The 14318-nt window shown below is 37.4% G+C and overlaps 1 protein-coding gene across 2 annotated transcripts in view; it reads left to right on the top strand.

Annotated features, from left to right (window-relative positions):
* PSMA8 (proteasome 20S subunit alpha 8) overlaps positions 1-14318 on the top strand; it is a 62006-nt gene that overhangs the window by 21526 nt on the left and 26162 nt on the right. For both annotated transcript variants that reach the window (XR_009604328.3, XM_060613488.2), the window contains exon 3: positions 12783-12907. Coding sequence is in view for 1 of the 2 variants with exons in the window: in XM_060613488.2 (XP_060469471.2) it covers positions 12783-12907 (125 nt within the window). In the remaining variant the exon portion in view is untranslated. The remainder of the gene's footprint in view (positions 1-12782; positions 12908-14318) is intronic.

Below are 14318 nucleotides of genomic sequence, written 5' to 3' on the forward strand. Positions count from 1 at the left end.
ATAAAGATGGACATATATGGGCTCCTGGATGACTCAGTGCTTTAAGCGGCTGACTCTTGATTTCAGCTCAGGTCATAATCTCAAGGTTCTCTCTGAGAGCCTCTCTCTCTCTCTCTCTGAGAGCAATCTCTCTCTCTGTCCCCCTCCCCCCCCCCAAATAAATAAACCTAAAACAAAAAACATATGGACATACAGACCAATAGAATATAATGGGCAGCCCAGAAATAATCCTCATATACATGGCCAAATGATTTTTGACAAGATTTTCAAGAGTATTTAATGGGGAAAAGATAGTCTTTTCAACAAATGGTGCTGGGGAAACTGAATATCTAAATGTTAAAGAATAAAACCTTAGCTAACATTATATGCAAAAATTAACTCAAAATGAATTAACTAATGGGGTACTTGGATGGCTCAGTCAGTTAAGCGCCCAACTTGGCTCAGGTCATGATCTCGTGTTCCGTGAGTTTGCACCCCATGTCTGGCTCTGTACTGACATCTCAGAGCCTGGAGCCTGCATCGGATTCTGTGTCTCCCTCTCTCTCTCTGCCCCTTCCCCGCTCATGCTGTGTCTCTCTCTGTCTCAAAAATAAATAAACACTAAAAATAAAAATTTTTTAAATGAATTAACTACGCATAAAACCTAATGCTTTAAAACTCAGAGGAATAATGCTTTAATACTCAGAGGAGAAAAGTTTTGTGAAATTGGATTTGACAGTGATTTTTTGGATTAAAAAAATGTAAATTGGACTACCTCATAATCAAAACTTGTAATGCATCAAAGGACAAAGTCGACAGTGAAAAGGCAGTCTATGAAATGGGAGAAAATATTTGCAAAATTATATGTCTGAAAGGATTGATAACCAGAATATGTAAAGAATACTTAGAACACAACAACAAAGAAGCAGACACCCCAATTCAAAAATAAGAAAGACTTAAAAGATATGTCTCCAAAGAAGAGATACAAATGGCCAATAAACACATGAAAAAATGCTCAACATGACTAATCATTAGAGAAAATGAAAATCAAAACCACAATGAATCACCACTTCACATCCATTAGGATGGCTATTATAAGAAATAAATAAAGAAATAACAAAAATGTGGAGAATTCCCTTGTGCACTGTTGGTGAGAATGTAAAATGGTGTAGTCACTATTGAAAACAATATGGCGAATTCATAAAAAAGTAAATATTGAATTACCGTGTGATCCAACCATTCCACTTCTGGGTATATATCTAAAAGAACTGAGAGCAGTGACTCAAAGAGATATTTGTATACCCATATTCATAACAGTATTAATCACAGTAGCTAAAAGATGTAAACAACCCAGGTGTCCATCAATGGATGAATGGGTAAACATAATGTGCTATATGTATACAGTGGAATATAATTCAGCCCTAAAAAAAGAAAGAAATTCTGAAACATACTACTACGTGGAGAAATCTTGAAGACCTTATAGTAAGTGAAATAAGCAGTCATAATAGGCTAATTACTATATGGTTCCATTTATATGAGAATACTACTTGTCAAATTCATAGACACAGAGAATAGAATGGTGGTTGCCAGGGTCTGTCGGGGAGGGGAAATGGGGGGTTATTTCATGGGGTCAGAGTTTCAGTTTGAGAAGATAAAAATTCCCAGAGATGGGTGGTGATGATTTCCCAAACACTGAAAATACTCTTTTTTTAAAAAAAATTTTTAATTTATTTTTGAGACAGAGACAGAGCATGAGCAGGGGAGGGGCAGAGAGAGGGGGAGACACAGAATCTGAGGCGGGCTCCAGACTCTGAGCTGTCAGCACAGAGCCCAATGCGGGGCTCGAACTTACGGAGCATGAGATCATGACCTGAGCTGAAGTTGGACACTCAACCGACTCAGCCACCCAGGCGCCCCCCCTTTTTTTTTTAAATTGTTTTTAATGTTATTTATTTATTTTAGGAGAAAGAGAGACAGCATGAGCGGGGGAGGAGCAGAGAGAGGGAGACACAGAATCTGAAGCAGGCTCCAGGCTCTGAGCTGTCAGCACAGAGCCCGATGCGGGGCTCGAACTCATGAACTGTGAGATCATGACCTGAGCCAAAGTCAGACGCTTAACCGACTGAGCCACCCAGGCACCCCAAACACTGCAAATATTCTTAACTCCACTGAACTGTAAGCTTAGAAATGGTTAAAATGGTAAATTTTATGATATATAATTTACTTCAATAAAAGAAAAAAAATTTTAAAAGAAATCATCTTAGTATAAAAGATACGGAATGCTTTAACTTCTGATATGCATAATTTTCTGACTATAATATAAAAATAATTTTAATATGAATTTGACTTTTTAGCAGAGTAAAATAAGCATTTAGTAATATTCTCCCCCTCATGTTAATTGACCTTTGTAGTCGGAAAATACCTAAATGTCTGTTATTGGGAAGTAGTATAATTAGCCATTGCATATCCAAGGAGTTGCTTAAAAGTACAGGCTCCGGAACCATACCAACTGGATTCTTAGCCAAACTCCACTGCCCACTACATCTATAATTGTGGGCAAGGTACTTAACTATTGCTGCTTGCCTCCGTTTAGTCTTCTTTAACGTGAGGTTAAGGATAGTATGTACCTTACTGATTTTTTTACAAGAATTAAATGAATTAATACATAAAAAACATTTAGAACAAAGTCTGGCATATATTATTACTATTACACTACAATTACTACTACTACCGTGTTATCATTCTTATTATTTAGTAGCAGTTAAAAAAGGAGGCCATAGGATCTGTCCATATTGACATGAGAAGTATCCATAATATATATTAGAAATAGTGGGTTACTGAATAATACATATAATTTGTATGGTAGCTTTTATTCCTGCTGTTGGAATATGTTGTGTTGAGTACATATCAGAAAAAAATAGTTCCATCTTGAAAAAAAATCACATTCTTTTGTCAGTATTGTTATTACATTGTACTTTTAATGTTTAGAAAATAGCCTTTAGGAAAAAAATCACAGACTTTGAAAAAATAATTCATGTGCCATGTAGAATTCCATTTAAAAGTAGAAATTTTACAGTGTGACAGTATCTTCAAGATAAAGTTGTGGTGTGAATTTAAAAGCACTAGACAGAGGACTTATTTCTTCTATAGATTGCTTATTTATAGAGACAGTAAAATTGTAGTTTTCTTTTTTTTTAAGTGTTTATTTAAATTCCAATTAGTAGGGGCACCTGGGTAGCTCAGTCGATTGAGTGTCCAACTCTTGATTTCGGTTCAGGCCATGATCTCAGAGTCGTGGGATCGAGCACGCCATTGGGCTCCTCACTGAGCATGGGGCCGGCTTAAGATTCTCTCCCTCTGCCCCCTCCCCCACTCACATACTCTCTCTCTCTAAAATAAAAGGTAAAAATAAAAAATTCTGGTCCATTAACATACAGTGTAATATTAGTTTCGGGTGTACAGTACAGTGAGTCAACACTTCCTGATCACCCAGTGATCATCACAAGTGCACTCCTTAATTCCCATCACCTATTTAACTTATACCCCCCCACCTTTCCTCTGGTAACCATCAGTTTGATCCCTATAATTAAGAGTCTGTTTCTTGGTTTGCTCTTTTTTTCTCCCTTTGCTCATTTGTTTCGTTTCTTAAATTCCACATATAAGTGAAATCATAGGGTATTTGTCTTTCTCTGACTGATTTATTTCACTTAGCAGCTATCTCTAGCTCTATACATGGTGTTGCAAATGGCAAGATTGTGTTCTTTTTATGGCTGAGTTGTATTCTGGTGTGTGTGTGTGTGTGTGTGTATACACATCTTTTTGAAAACTTTTTTACTGTTTCTTTTTGAGAAATAGAAAGTGTGAGTGGGGGAGGGGGAGAGAGAGAGTGAGACACAGAATCCAAAGCAGGCTCCAGGCTCTGAGCTGTCAGCACAGAGCCGACAAGGGGCTCAAACTCATGAACCATGAGATCATGACCTGAGCTGATGTTGGATGAGTCGACTGAGCCACCAAGTCACTCCCCGCCCCCCACCCCAACATCTTCTTTATACATTCTTCAATCAGTGACACTTGGGCTGTTTCCATAATTTGGCTATTCTAGATAATGCTGCTATACACATCGAGGTGCATGTATCCCTTTGAATTAGTATTTTTGTATTCTTTGGGTAAATACCTAGTAGTGTGATTGCTGGATTGCAGAGTGGTGGTATTTTTAACTTTTTGAGGAACTGCCATACTGTTTTCTAGAGTGGCTGCACTGGTTTGCATTTCGGCTAACAGTGCAAGAAAGTTCCTTTTTCTACACATCCTGGCCAACACCTGTTGTTTCTTCTGGTGTTGATTTTAGCCATTCTGACAGGTGTGAGGTGATACCTCATTATAGTATTTCCCTAATGATGAGTGATGTTGCGCATCCTTTCATGTGTCTGTTGGTTATCTGTATGTCTTTTTTGAAAAGATGTCTATGTCTTCTGCCCATTTTTAAATTGAATTGTTCGGTTTTAGGGTGTTGTTTTAGAAGTTCTTTACATATTTTAGATACTAACCCTTTATCAGATATGGCATATCTTCTCCCATTCCATAAGGAGAACAAATATTGTTACAATGTCAATTCTACAATCTACACATTTAATGCTATCCCTATCAAAATACCAACAGCATTTTTCACAGAATCTAGAACAAACAATTTTAAAATTTGTATGGAACCACAAAAGACCCCGAATAGCCAAAGCAGCCTTCAAAAAGAAAAGCAAAGCCAGAGGCATCACAATTCCAGACTTCAAGTTATATTACAAATCTGTAGTGATCAAAATAGTATGGTACTGGCACAAACATAGACACATAGGTCAATGGAACAGAATAGAAAACCCAGAAATGAACCCACAAATATATGTTCAGTCTTTTACAAAGCAGGAAGGAATATCCAATGGAAAAGACAGTCTCAACAAGTGGTGTTGGAAAAACTAGATAGCAACATGCAAAAGACTGAAACTGGACCACTTTCTTATACCCTACACGAAGGTAAATTCAAAAGGGATTAAAGACCTAACTGTGAGACATGAAATCATAACTCTCCTAGAAGAGAGCATAGTAATTTCTTTGACATCAGCCTTAGCAACTTCTTTTTAGATAAGTCTCCTGAGGCAAGGGAGACAAAAACAAAAATAAACTATTGGAACTTTATCAAAATAAAAAGCTTCTGCACAGTGAAAGAAACAATCAGCAAACTAAAAGGTAACCCATAGAATGTGAAATTGCAATTTTCAGTTGTATCTTTAAGTAAAATGTGTTCTCTTTTTCTTAGCCATTTAGTATTGATTAGTGTAACTTCTGTTTCCTACGTTAAATAACTGTATTACTCATATGGTTTGGCCAATTTATTACTAATTTTTTTTCTTGTGTCAGTTATGTCACTGCTTCCTAAATATACTTCTATGTTTCTATGGTTTTGGATCATATTTACATTGTAAAGGGGAAATAACATAGAAATCTCCTCTCTCATCACATTTTGTGATTGAACAAAGCTTTTAATCCATAGAATAGGCAAGTCAATCTCCTCCCATTTCTTTCTCTTATATAACAAATTTTATAAAACATGTTTTAACTTTTTAAGTGAACTCTACCCCCAACATGAGGCTTGAACTCATGACCCCAAAATCAAGAGTTGCATGCTCTACTGATTGAGCCAGCTAGGTGCCCCTCATCTTTTTTTTTTTTTTTAATGGAGAACACTCTATGACATGTATGTGAAAACCCAATAGAGAAGTTCCTTTATAGGTTTTTAACATTTTTAAAAATAAGCTCTATTCCCAATGTGGGGCTTGATCTCACCACCCCAAGATCCAGAGTCACATGCTCTACCGACTAAGCCAACCAGCCACCTCTCTCATATAACATTTACAAGAGAAAAGAATTGGTTTTTCCCTTAACTATCTGATTAAAATTTGCACCCCACCCATGAGGGTTAGGGTGATTCTTAGTGGCATATTGTGACAGGTTCTTCATTGTTGACTACTATTATCTATCTTCAGGGACTGATAATTCATCTAGGTTTGTAGAAACACAATTTGAAATGGCGGGGAAGTGGAACATGAGTTTGTGACTGCAAAAGACTGATGGTTATGTGAGAAATGACAGTTTCAGAGATTTTGTGAATGCATTTTCTGGGCAGTATGGTATTAAGAGAGTGGGAAAGAAACGGTCATGTGAAGGTCAAATGCCAAAAGTCTTTAATAGAAATGTTTGCAGGGAAGGCGGTTAAGATGGCAGAGAAGAATGAAGACCCTGAACTTGTCTCATCTCTGAAACACAGCTAGATTAGTACCAAACCAATTTGAACACCTAGGAGATTGTTCTGAGGATTAACACAACAATCTGCATAACTTTAGCCACAGAACTCAGTGGCTACGCAGTGCAGAGAGGTGAACTGGGGGAGAGAAAAGCTGCAGAGGCTGGGGAGCTGTTTTGCGGAGAGAAAGAAAGGGGAAGAGTACAGCACATTGGGATCATGCAAGAAAAGCACTCTCCCAAAAGTAGCTGGAGAGAAGGAGAGAGCATAAAAACACTTGCAGGGGACTGAACCAGAAATTTGTTCCCCAAAACCATTGACAGGAGGAAAGGAGAGGGTTTCAATACCACCAGAATTCTATAAACAGTGGAGCACAGAATCTTAAGTTTTGCAGGTCAGTGCCTGGCAGTGCTCTGGTGAGGAAGCAAGGCAAATCCCCAGAAACAGGCAGTGTGGCCTGAAGGGTCCATGTGCCACATGAGGAGAAGCAGTTCTCCTGCTCAGAGTGCATTTGGTAGGGGTCATACGGCCTCCCCACAGGCAAAGGTCCCAGCAGACCCCAGAGAGCAGCCATTTTTGCTGACACTGGAACAAAGATGCCAGGATGAGGTAAAGCCTGGCACCAGCTGCGTGATGTGGTTTGCCATAAACTCTGAACCTGTGCTCCCACGTGATTGTACAGAAGTTTTCTGGGGCAAACTGGTACATGGCCACTGCTCAGTGATACCCTCCCGCAGAGAGTCAGTGCAGGTCCAAGCTGCAGGAGTGTCTGAACTGTGGTGTTTTGAAACACAACCCCATCTGAGTGAAAACTATGGAGGGAGGTGCCACCTGACAGGCAGACAACTTGGACATGGATAAAATAGAAGCAGGGAATGGATGGAGGCCTGAAACAAAGGAAGGGTGTTTGATCCTGAGTCGGTGAGAGCCTGAAGTTTCTGTGCCAGAGACTAGGGAGTTGGGTGAAGCCATCTCTGCTTCTCCCACACACAGGCATGCACGCACCATGGCCACACAACACTGATCCACCCAGTAAGCTATGCAGCACCACCTAGTGGAGCATGGAGCCTTTACACTAAGCCCTGCCCAACTGCACCCTCCAAGCACATCCCCTAGAAGATCAGTACAGGTCATGTCACCTGCTTAGTATACAGACTATAGAAGGCTTCATAGTTTCAGTTGTAGGGGAAACGGGATGTAATTTCATTTGGGTTTCATTCTGTTTGCTGGTTCAATTGTCTTGTTCGTTTTCTTTGCTTCTGTTTTTGCTTAAATATTAGTTTTCTTTTTTCTTCTTTCTTCCTCATTCTTGGATACAGAAAGATATATATATATATTTTTACATTACTTTTTAAATTTTTTACTCTACTTCATTTTCTTTATTTCGTTCTATTTTATAAGTTTTTTAATTTTTAATTTTTTTCTTTTTTTCATTTATTTTCCTTTTTTCTCTATTGTATCAAGCTTCTTTCAATAAGCAGACCAAAGCACACCTATGATCTAGCTTCCTTTATTTGATTTTTTTTTTGTTTTTAATTTTTTAATTTAATTTTTTTATTAATTTTTTTCTTCCTCTAAAATGGCAAAATGAAGGAATTCACCCCAAAAGAAAGAACAGGAAGAAATGACAGCCAGGAGCTTAACACAGATATAAGCAAGATGTCTGAACTAGAATTTAGAACCACGATAACAAGAATACTAGCTGGGGTTGAAAAAAGCATAGAATTCCTTTCTGTGGAAATAAAAGAAATAAAATCTAGTCAGGATGAAATTAAAAATGCTGTAACCAAGATGCAATCTTAAATGGATGCAACGATGGCAAGAATGGATGAAGCACAGCAAGGAATCAGTGATTTAGAAGATCAGATTTATAGACAATAATGAAGCAGAAAAAAAGGGGGAAACAAAGGCCAAAGATCATGATAAAAGACTTAGAGAATTCAGTGACTTATTAAAAAGGAATAACACTGAATCATAGGTGTCCCAGAAGATGAAGAGAGAGAAAAAGGGGCAGAATCTGGTTTATGTGTGAGCAAATTATAGCAGAAAAGTTTCCTAAGCTGGGAAGGACATAGACCTCAAAGTCCAAGAAGTACAGAGAGCTCCCATTAGATTCAACCAAAACTGACCATCACTAAGGCATCTCATAGTCAAATTCACAAACTACACAGACAAGGAAAGAATTGTGAAAGCAGCAAGGGGAAAAAGTCAACCTATAAGGGAAGACAGATCAGGTTTGCAGCAGACCTATCCACAAAAACTTGGCAGGCCAGAAAGGAGTAGCAGGATATATTCAATGTGCTGAATCGGAAAAATATGCAGCCAAGAATTTTTTATCCAGCCAGGCTGTCATTCAAAAATAGGAGAGATAAAGAGTTTCCCACAAATAAAAACTAAAGTTCATGACTGCTAAACCAGCCTTGCAAGAAATTTTAATGGGGACTCTTTGAGTGGAGAAAAGATAAAAAACAAAAAAGACCAAAAGCAACAAAGACTAGAAAGGACCAGAGAACATCGTCAGAAACCCCAACACTACAGGCAACACAATGGCACTAAATTCATATCTTTCAGTACACACTGTAAATGTCAATGGACTAAACACTCCAATCAAAAGACATAGAGTATCAGAATGGATAAGAAAACAAGACCCATCTATATTCTGCATACAAGATACTCATTTTAGACCCAAAGACACTGACAGATTGAAAGTAAGCGGGGGGGGCGCCTGGGTGGCTCAGTCGGTTGAGCGGCCGACTTCAGCTCAGGTCATGATCTCGCGGTCAGTGAGTTCGAGCCCCGCGTCGGGCTCTGTGCTAGCTCAGAGCCTGGAGCCTATTTCAGATTCTGTGTCTCCCTCTCTCTGACCCTCCCCCGTTCATGCTCTGTCTCTCTCTGTCTCAAAAATAAATAAACATTAAAAAAAAAATAAAAAAAAAAAAAAGAAAGTAAGGGGGTGGAAAACCATCTATCATGCTAATGGTCATCAAAAGAAAGCTGGAGTAGGCATATCTAGGAATAAAACTAACCAAAGAGGTGAAAAATGTATACACTGAAAACTATAGAAAACTTATAAAATAAATTGAAGAAGACACAAAAAAATGGAAAAACATTCCATGCTCCTGGATTGGAAGAACAAATATTGCTAAAATGTCTATACTACCCAAAGCAATCTACATATTCAGTGTAATCCTTATCAAAATAACACCATCATTCTTCACAGAGCTAGAACACACAATCCTAACAATTTGTATGGAACCAGAAAAGACCCCAAATAGCCAAAGCAATCCTGAAAAAGAAAACCAAACAAAACTGTAGTCATCAAGACAGTATGGTACTGGCACAACAACAGACATATACGTCAATGGAACAGAATAGAGAACCCAGAAATGGACCCACAACCATATAGCCAAGTAATCTTTGACAAAGCAGGAAAGAATATCCAATGGAAAAAAGACAGTCTCTTCAGCAAATGGTATTAGGAAAACTGGGCAGCAACAAGCAGAAGAATGAACCTGGACCACTTTCTTACACCAAACACAGAAATAAACTCAAAATGGATGAAAGACCTAAACATAAGACAGGAAGCCATCAAAATCCTAGAGGAGAGGGGCGCCTGGGTGGCTCAGTTAATCATCTGACTTTGGCTCAGGTCATGATCTCACCATTTGTGGGTTTGAGTCCTGTGTAGGGCTCTATGCTGACAGCTCAGAGCCTGGAGCCTGCTTTGGATTCTATATCTCCCTCTGTGTCTGCTCCTTCCCTGCTCACACTCTCTCTCTCAAAAATAAACATTAAAAAAAAATTTTTTTTAATCCTGAGGAGAAAACATGCAACAACCTCTTTGACCTGGGCCACAGCAACTTCTTACTTGACATGTCTCCAAAAGCAAGGGAAACAAAAGCAAAAATGAACTATTGGGACCTCATTAAGATAAAAACTTCCTGCATAGCAAAGGAAACAAATCAACAAAACTAAAAGGCAACCGACAGAATTGGAGAAGATATTTGCAAATGATGTATCAGTTAAAGGATCAGTATCCAAAATCTATGAAGAACTTATCAAACTCAACATCCAAAAATCAAATAATCCAGTGAAGAAATGGTCAAAAGACATGAATAGACACTTCAAAGAAGACATCCAGATTGCTAACAGACACATGAAAAGATGCTCAACATCACTCATCATCAAGGAAATACAAATCAAAATCACAATGAGGGGACGCTATGGTGGCTCAGTTGGTTAAACATCTGACTTTGGCTCAGGTCATGATCTCCTGGTTCGTGGATTCAAGCCCCGTGTCGGGGTCTGTGCTGACAGCTCAGAGCCTGGTGCCTGCTTTGGATTCTGTGTCTTCCTCTCTCTCTGCCCCTCCCAGCTCACGTGCTCGCTCGCTCTCTCTCTCTCAAAAATAAACAAACATTTTTAAAAATTAAATAAATAAAGCCATAATGAGATACCACTCACCCTTGTCAGAATGGCTAAAATTAACAACTTCAGAAACAACAAATGTTGGCAAGGATGCAGAGAAAGAACCACCCTTTTGCACTGCTGGTGGGAATGCAAACTGATGTAGCCACTCTGGGAAATAGTATGGAGGTTCCTCAAAAAGTTAAAAATAGAACTACCCTATGACCCAGCAATTGCACTACTAGGTGTCTATCCAAAGCATACAAAAATGCTGATTCAAAGAGGCACGTGCACCCCAGTGTTTGTAGCAGCACTATTAACCATAGCCAAAGTATGGAAAGAGCCAAAATGTCCATCAACTGATGAATGGATAAAGAAGAAGTGGTGTATATATATATACGATGGAATATTACTCGACAATCAAGAAGAATGAAATCTTGCCATTTGCAACAATGTGGATGGAACTAGATTATATTATGCTAAGAGAAATAAGTCAGAGAAAGACAAATATAAGATTTCACTCATGTAATTTAAGACACAAAACAGATGAACATAAGGGAAGGAAGGCAAAACTATTATAAAAACACAGAAAAACTATAAGAGACTCTTAAATACAGAGAACAAACTGAGCATTGCTAGCGCAGTGTTGGGTGGGGGGGGAAGGGCTACAGGGGTGAGGGGTATTAAGGAGGATATCACATTGTTGGGATGAGCACTGGGTGTTATATGTAAGTGATGAATCACTAAATTCTACTCCTAAAATTATTATTACACTGTATGTTAACTAATTTGGATTTAAATTTTTAAAAATAATAAATAAACGAATGAATGAATGAAATGTTTGCAACTGTTGCATTTAAGTTTTAGGTCAGTTTTTTATAGAAACATTTTATTTCCTTATAAAGTATTGAAAATCAATTACATGATGTTTTGGTATGGCAAAAGGAAGACAGTGTTTTCTTTTTCTGTTTTAAAATTCTTGATTTTCAAACCCTTAATTTTAGACAAAAAGCTGAGAAGTGGTATGTCACAGTTATACTGAATGCATTTTGAAGGCAATGGATAGATTTTTGATAATGAAGTAATATTGTTTTCATAAGGAGAAAGCCAGCTTACTTCATAATTTAGGTAATAAGTATATTGATTTTGGAACCAGGATAAACCCTCAGCCTTTGATCAGTCTGCCACTGATATCTTCTCCAAAAATAGGTTTTAAAAAACAACTACAGGGGCACCTAGGTGGCTTGGCTGGTTAAGTGTCTGACTCTTGACTTCAGCTCAGGACATGATCTCATGGTTCATGTGATCTAGCCCCAGGTCCGTTTCTGCACTGACAACGTGGAGCCTGCTTGAATTCTCTCTTTCTAAATAAATAAACTTAAACATTTTTAAAAACTATAACTACAGAGATTTTTAGAAAATGGTTAGTAAAACCTAATAACCAGCTCAGCTACTGTGAATTAAACCATTTTGATCTTTGAGAAATAGTTTACTTAATGCTAGTATCTAACTACTATTCTTTAAAACCATTTTCTTGGGGTGCCTGGGTGGCTTAGTCAGTTAAGTGCTTGACACTTGGTTTTGGCTCAGGTCACGATCTCATGATTCGTGAGTTCAAGCCCCACATCAGGCTCCATGCTGATGGTGTGGAGCCTGCTTGGGATTCTCTCTCTCTCCCTCTCTCTACCCCTCCCCTGCTCACTCTCTCATTCTCTCTCAAAATAAATAAATAAATTTTAAAAAATTCAAAATAAACCATTTTCTTTAAAAAGTAAATAAGGGGTGCCTGGGTAGCTCAGACAGTTAAGCATCCGATTCCTGATATTGGCTCAGGTCATGATCTCTTGGTCATGGGATGAAGCCCCACGTCAGGCCCATGCTGAATCAAAATAAATAAGATTTTTTTTGAAAGCAAATAAGAATGAATCGGTTTAAGTGTTGAATGTCAGACAAGTGATACTCTATTTTACAAGAATTACAAATTGTTTATAATGGACATATATTGATAAAAATGTATATTACAAGAAAGATTTCATAGTAGCTTTAAAAAAACCCTTTTGATAAGAAAAAAGCCATTTTTTAAATAACGCATTGCCTACCTTTATAGGACTGACTGCTGATGCTAGAGTGGTAATAAACAGAGCCCGTGTGGAGTGCCAGAGTCATAAGCTTACAGTTGAGGATCCAGTAACTGTAGAATATATAACTCGCTTCATAGCAACCTTGAAGCAGGTAAGCCAGTATTCCGACAGATTTCTTCAGGCTTTCTTCTTTTGCATCATTATGGTTCCTGTCATGGGAATACTATAAGCACTCCAGTCATGTAATCCATTAAATCTACTAAACTCCTTATTCCTCCTCACATTTACTTCATTTAATCCATTAAATCTACTAAATTCCTTATTCCTTCTCACATTTACTTCATATTCACTCTCTTATTCCAGTGGACTGGATTGATTTGATCGTTAGAAATCTCAGTCACTATCAATTCTGAGAATTCTATTAAAATTTAAAAGAGCAATAAATCTCATATTTTAAGAGGATTTCTGTACTTCTCGTGATACAGTAACGAAAACCTTTTTCTTTTCTTTTAAGTTTACTAAAGAAATACCCATGATTCTTTCACCTGCAAACCTAAACAAAACTGATCATGTTTGGATTTGACTTCTGAATCCATACATAGATACACAGGTTGACATTACATAGAATCATGATGTATATAAGTATTCTCTTACTCTCATTTTATGTGCCCTTTATGTATGCCAGCATAGTCCTTATGCATACTTACCATTCTTACTATGTAATACTGTTTCCAGTTGCTCACTGGAAATTATTTAGATTGTTTCCAGTTTCTTTCCCTTTCTCATTCCCTTTCTCAATTTAGTACTTTAATAGCATTACTCTATCTTTGTCATAGCTTTTAGTTTTCTTTTTTGAATTATACTGTTAAATTAATTTTCAGTATGAGATTACTAGATTAGAGATTGTAATTGGTTTTAAGACTCTTGTTATATGTAGCTAAATTGCTTGGTAAAAAGATTGAACCAATTTTTATTGTGCAACCAGCAATGCATAAATGTATCCCTGAAGGATCATCAGCCTTGGGTTTCCATTTTTCTTTTATTTCGCAAATAAGTATAACATAGTACTGTAATAGTTGTTTTAATTTGTATTTTATAATTAGTAGTGAGGTTGATTTTTTTCCCACATGTTCATTTGCTATTTTCATTTCTTCTAGTGTAAACTATCTTTCCTTTTGACAGGCACTCTTGGTGGTTAAGAATGCGCCTCCAGGAGCACATTGGGGGTTTGAATCCTGGCTTTGCTACTTTCTAGTTAATGCCATGAGCACACTATTTAGTCTGTTTTTTTGTAATTTTCTTCTTTATGGAATAAACATTACAATAATACCTAGTTCGTTGAGCTGCATTGTGGATTAAATGATTAATACATCTAAAGCATTTAGAATATTTTCTGGCATGGATTTTGTCATTGTCCATGTAGAGATTTCTTTATAGACTATATATTCTAGATACTAAACTTTTAGACTATATACTTATAAAAAATTACCCTATTTTGTTTTTTTTTTAATTCATGTCTCAAGGAAGTCCAACATTTTTATATTTTTCTACTTTATTTTGGT

This window comes from Panthera onca, chromosome D3, assembly GCF_046562875.1.
Source record: "Panthera onca isolate mPanOnc1 chromosome D3, mPanOnc1 haplotype 2, whole genome shotgun sequence".
Classification (NCBI taxonomy): Eukaryota; Metazoa; Chordata; class Mammalia; order Carnivora; family Felidae; genus Panthera; species Panthera onca.